Below are 2,945 nucleotides of genomic sequence, written 5' to 3' on the forward strand. Positions count from 1 at the left end.
GGGGGGGGGGGGGGCGGGTAGGAAGGTGGGAGGGTGCGGCGGCGTGCAGGACGTGGCGCGAGCGTTTTTGAGGCCGTCTCCCAGCTAAAGCGCCGCCATCACCCGTCGAGGTTGCAGGGACCACTTGCGCGGCCCCAAACCCGCGTGTGGCACACAACGGGGCTCCTGCCAAGCTCCACAGGACCCCGAGCGGCCCAATTGGCACACACGCGCGAGCAGCCTGCGCCATCCGCCCGCCCGATCCCACCCAAAAGTGCGCCGGCGCCCACGGCCCGGCACGGCTTCCCCCGCGCCCGGCACAAACCAGGCCTACTCTTTTGTGGTGAGGTCGCCTCTTGTTGACACTGCCACTCCCAACACGCAAACACACACATATACACAAAAACACATACATTCGCAGTAGAAATCCAGACTCACCCTTTGCTGGCAGGATCTTGTGCCTCTCGCTGACTAGGCTCACCCACTCCTCGTCGCCGTCGTCATATGTAACTGGCATGGACGGGTTACAACAAAGGGTGGGTGAGCGGGGGGTGCTACCGCAGGCTGTGGGGCGATGCCAACAAGGCGAGGGGACACGAGGGGCGTGGGGAGGCCGCGTCCTAAAAGCGCAGCCCACCGTGGGCTTCGATGTGCGCGCCTGCGCCCTGCCGGGGTTCGACCGGCAGTATCCTCGGTCCCCCCACGGGCGGGGGCGCCCCTGGCAGCCACTCGCCCCCGTTTCGCCCCACCCAACCCCCCTGCCCCCGCGTTCTTACCGTGGTGTTTGCCGTCGTCCCCGGCATCGTCAATCTCTCCATCAAACCAGGCCTGCTCCTTGGGCCAGAATATGCTCACGCGGCGCCCGACCAGCTCCTTGCCGCCGCTAGCTTTGGCGCCACCGGCCTTGGCTTTCACGCCACCAGTCGTAGCGGGGGTCGCGGGCGCCGCCGCTGCGGCCGTTTTGGCGGGCGTCGCTCCGGCGGGGGCGGGGCTCGGCGCGCCGGTCGCCGCTGCGGCGAGAGGCGTGTGCTGCTGTTGTTGTTGCTGCTGCGGCGGCGGCGGCGGGGCTGTGCGGTCGTCCTTTTGCACAGACTTGCGGCGGTGCTGCTCGTCTTCTGATGAGGAGCGGTTCTCCTTGTATTGGTCGTCGTGTTGCGCTGGGGGCGGGTCCACCGAATGCACACGGCGGCGCAGCGTTTGTGTGGTAAGGTTCGGAGGAGGCTGCAAGATGCATTACGGTTGATAGAGCCACGGCAAGGCTTGGTGCAGACAGCGCGCGTCGTGAGGAACAGCGCGTGCCGCAATGTGCCGCACCTGCTACAGGGGTGGCCTTCGCTGGCGTCGGCTCCCCCGCAGCCTTTGGCTGCGACGAGAAGAAGCTGGCGATGCTCCTCTGCTTCGGGCCATTCGACGCCGGCGTCTTGGCCTTCTTCATGGCTAAACGGCCTGATCTACGCGCGGTGTTCAAAAGTGAGCACCACGAGGCCTACTGCTGAAGCTATCAAATGATAGCCTGCAATACCAAGCTTCAAATGCGCGCTGCGGAGGCGTCGTTTGGGGCCCCTGTTTCAAACTTGAATGATCCCGGGACGCCAAGAGGATGGTGCGTGACCTCACGCGGCACGCGCCGGCAGATGGACGCACAATATGATCCATTAGCGTGTGCTGCCTATGCCTGTGCGGTCCTGACAGTGCGGTCCCGGCACTCGCTTCGGTGGAGTGACACTGGTGTGGTGCGCCCCCCGCCTTTCTCAGTATGCACCACGTAGCCGTTTGACATTTGCGACAAGTGTGCACAACAGCAGGCAACCTTCAGCAGCCTGCTGACTGCTCATGCTGCTGTCTGCCCTGGGCCCGTCTGTCAGCACCAGCTGCCCAATGAACTGCCTTGGCTGCGATGACACAGCGAGCCAGCTTGCGTCACATTTCGGCGCGCGGAGGCAGTTCGCTTGGTGGCTAAGTGCGAATTTTCAGGCCTGATGCTTCTGTACCACACCATCGCTGCAGCAACCGAGCAGCCAGCAACAGCAGTCAAGCATCTGCTGAACTTCTTACAGATGACGTGCATGAACATTCGGCAGCGCCCCCCTGGCGCGTGGATTGTGGCCACAACGGGTGTACCTGAGGGTGATGCATGACTGCCGTGCAGCGAGAGGGCGCGTGTTGCACGCCACGTGCCAATCGCAATCCGAATCGATTCACAGCATGCTGCTCTCTGTTTGCACGTTCCAAGTGTGATGATGGCACAGGTCATGCTGCCACGGCCGACTCATTAACCATCCCATGACGCAGCCGACCACAAAGCGGTGGCTGCGCGCGAGCTTGCACGCCAGGGGCAGCAGCAGCCCTGGCTGGGTGGCGGAGGAAGCCAACTAAACAAGTTCAAGCGGCGCGTGCAGCACGGCAAAAAGCTGGACGCGTTGCAACTCAACCTATCATTATGCAAGCTGGAGTGCAAGATGCATCTTGTCTCAAGCTCCCAGTCACCGCAGGTGCAACCGCCAAGCATAACATCAGCTTCTGTGATGCAAGCCCTTGCTACGCCATCGCGGCAGCCAAGGATCTGCGCTGGTTCAAAGGCATTGCAGTGAGAAAGCATCCGCTACCCACAGGCCAGAAAGCATAAATGCACACTTCATGCGCTGTTTGCGAAGCATGACCATAGAAATCACAAGAGAAGTGGTCCCTCGGACCACGCACGGGCACGCGCTACCCAACCATTCCTCACAGCACCAGCGCGGCCGCCGCCGCTGCCAGGGCGCCGAGCGCCACACCTGCCGAGGCGGCCCTGCTGCCCGCGCCGTTCTTCAGGGCCGGCGGCCTCGCATCAGCGGGTTTCGCTGAGTCAGCGCCGGCGGCGTCAGCCGCCACCTGCTGAGTCACCTTCTCCATCAGGTTGGAGGCCGCATCCTTGAGGGTCGAGTCGATGGCGCACTTGATGTCCTGCCCCTGGCACGGCCCCGCCC

At 63.5% G+C, this 2,945-nt stretch overlaps 2 protein-coding genes across 2 annotated transcripts in view; both read right to left on the reverse strand.

Moving 5' to 3' along the window:
* Positions 1 to 1,414, reverse strand: part of MNEG_13795 (hypothetical protein) — a gene marked incomplete at both ends in the record, with an annotated part of 3,444 nt that extends 2,030 nt beyond the window's left edge. The window contains 3 exons of the mRNA XM_014037732.1: positions 418 to 489; positions 756 to 1,136; positions 1,294 to 1,414. Of these exons, the coding sequence (XP_013893186.1) occupies positions 418 to 489; positions 756 to 1,136; positions 1,294 to 1,414 (574 nt within the window). The remainder of the gene's footprint in view (positions 1 to 417; positions 490 to 755; positions 1,137 to 1,293) is intronic.
* A 1,289-nt stretch (positions 1,415 to 2,703) lies between these two features.
* MNEG_13796 (hypothetical protein) lies at positions 2,704 to 2,928 on the reverse strand (the record flags this gene model as incomplete). Its single annotated transcript, XM_014037733.1, has 1 exon — positions 2,704 to 2,928. A coding segment is annotated over one exon (225 nt), but the record flags the coding sequence as incomplete, so codon positions are not given.
* Between the last annotated feature and the right edge of the window lie 17 nt (positions 2,929 to 2,945).

This window comes from Monoraphidium neglectum (genome assembly GCF_000611645.1).
Source record: "Monoraphidium neglectum strain SAG 48.87 unplaced genomic scaffold scaffold04056, whole genome shotgun sequence".
Classification (NCBI taxonomy): Eukaryota; Viridiplantae; Chlorophyta; class Chlorophyceae; order Sphaeropleales; family Selenastraceae; genus Monoraphidium; species Monoraphidium neglectum.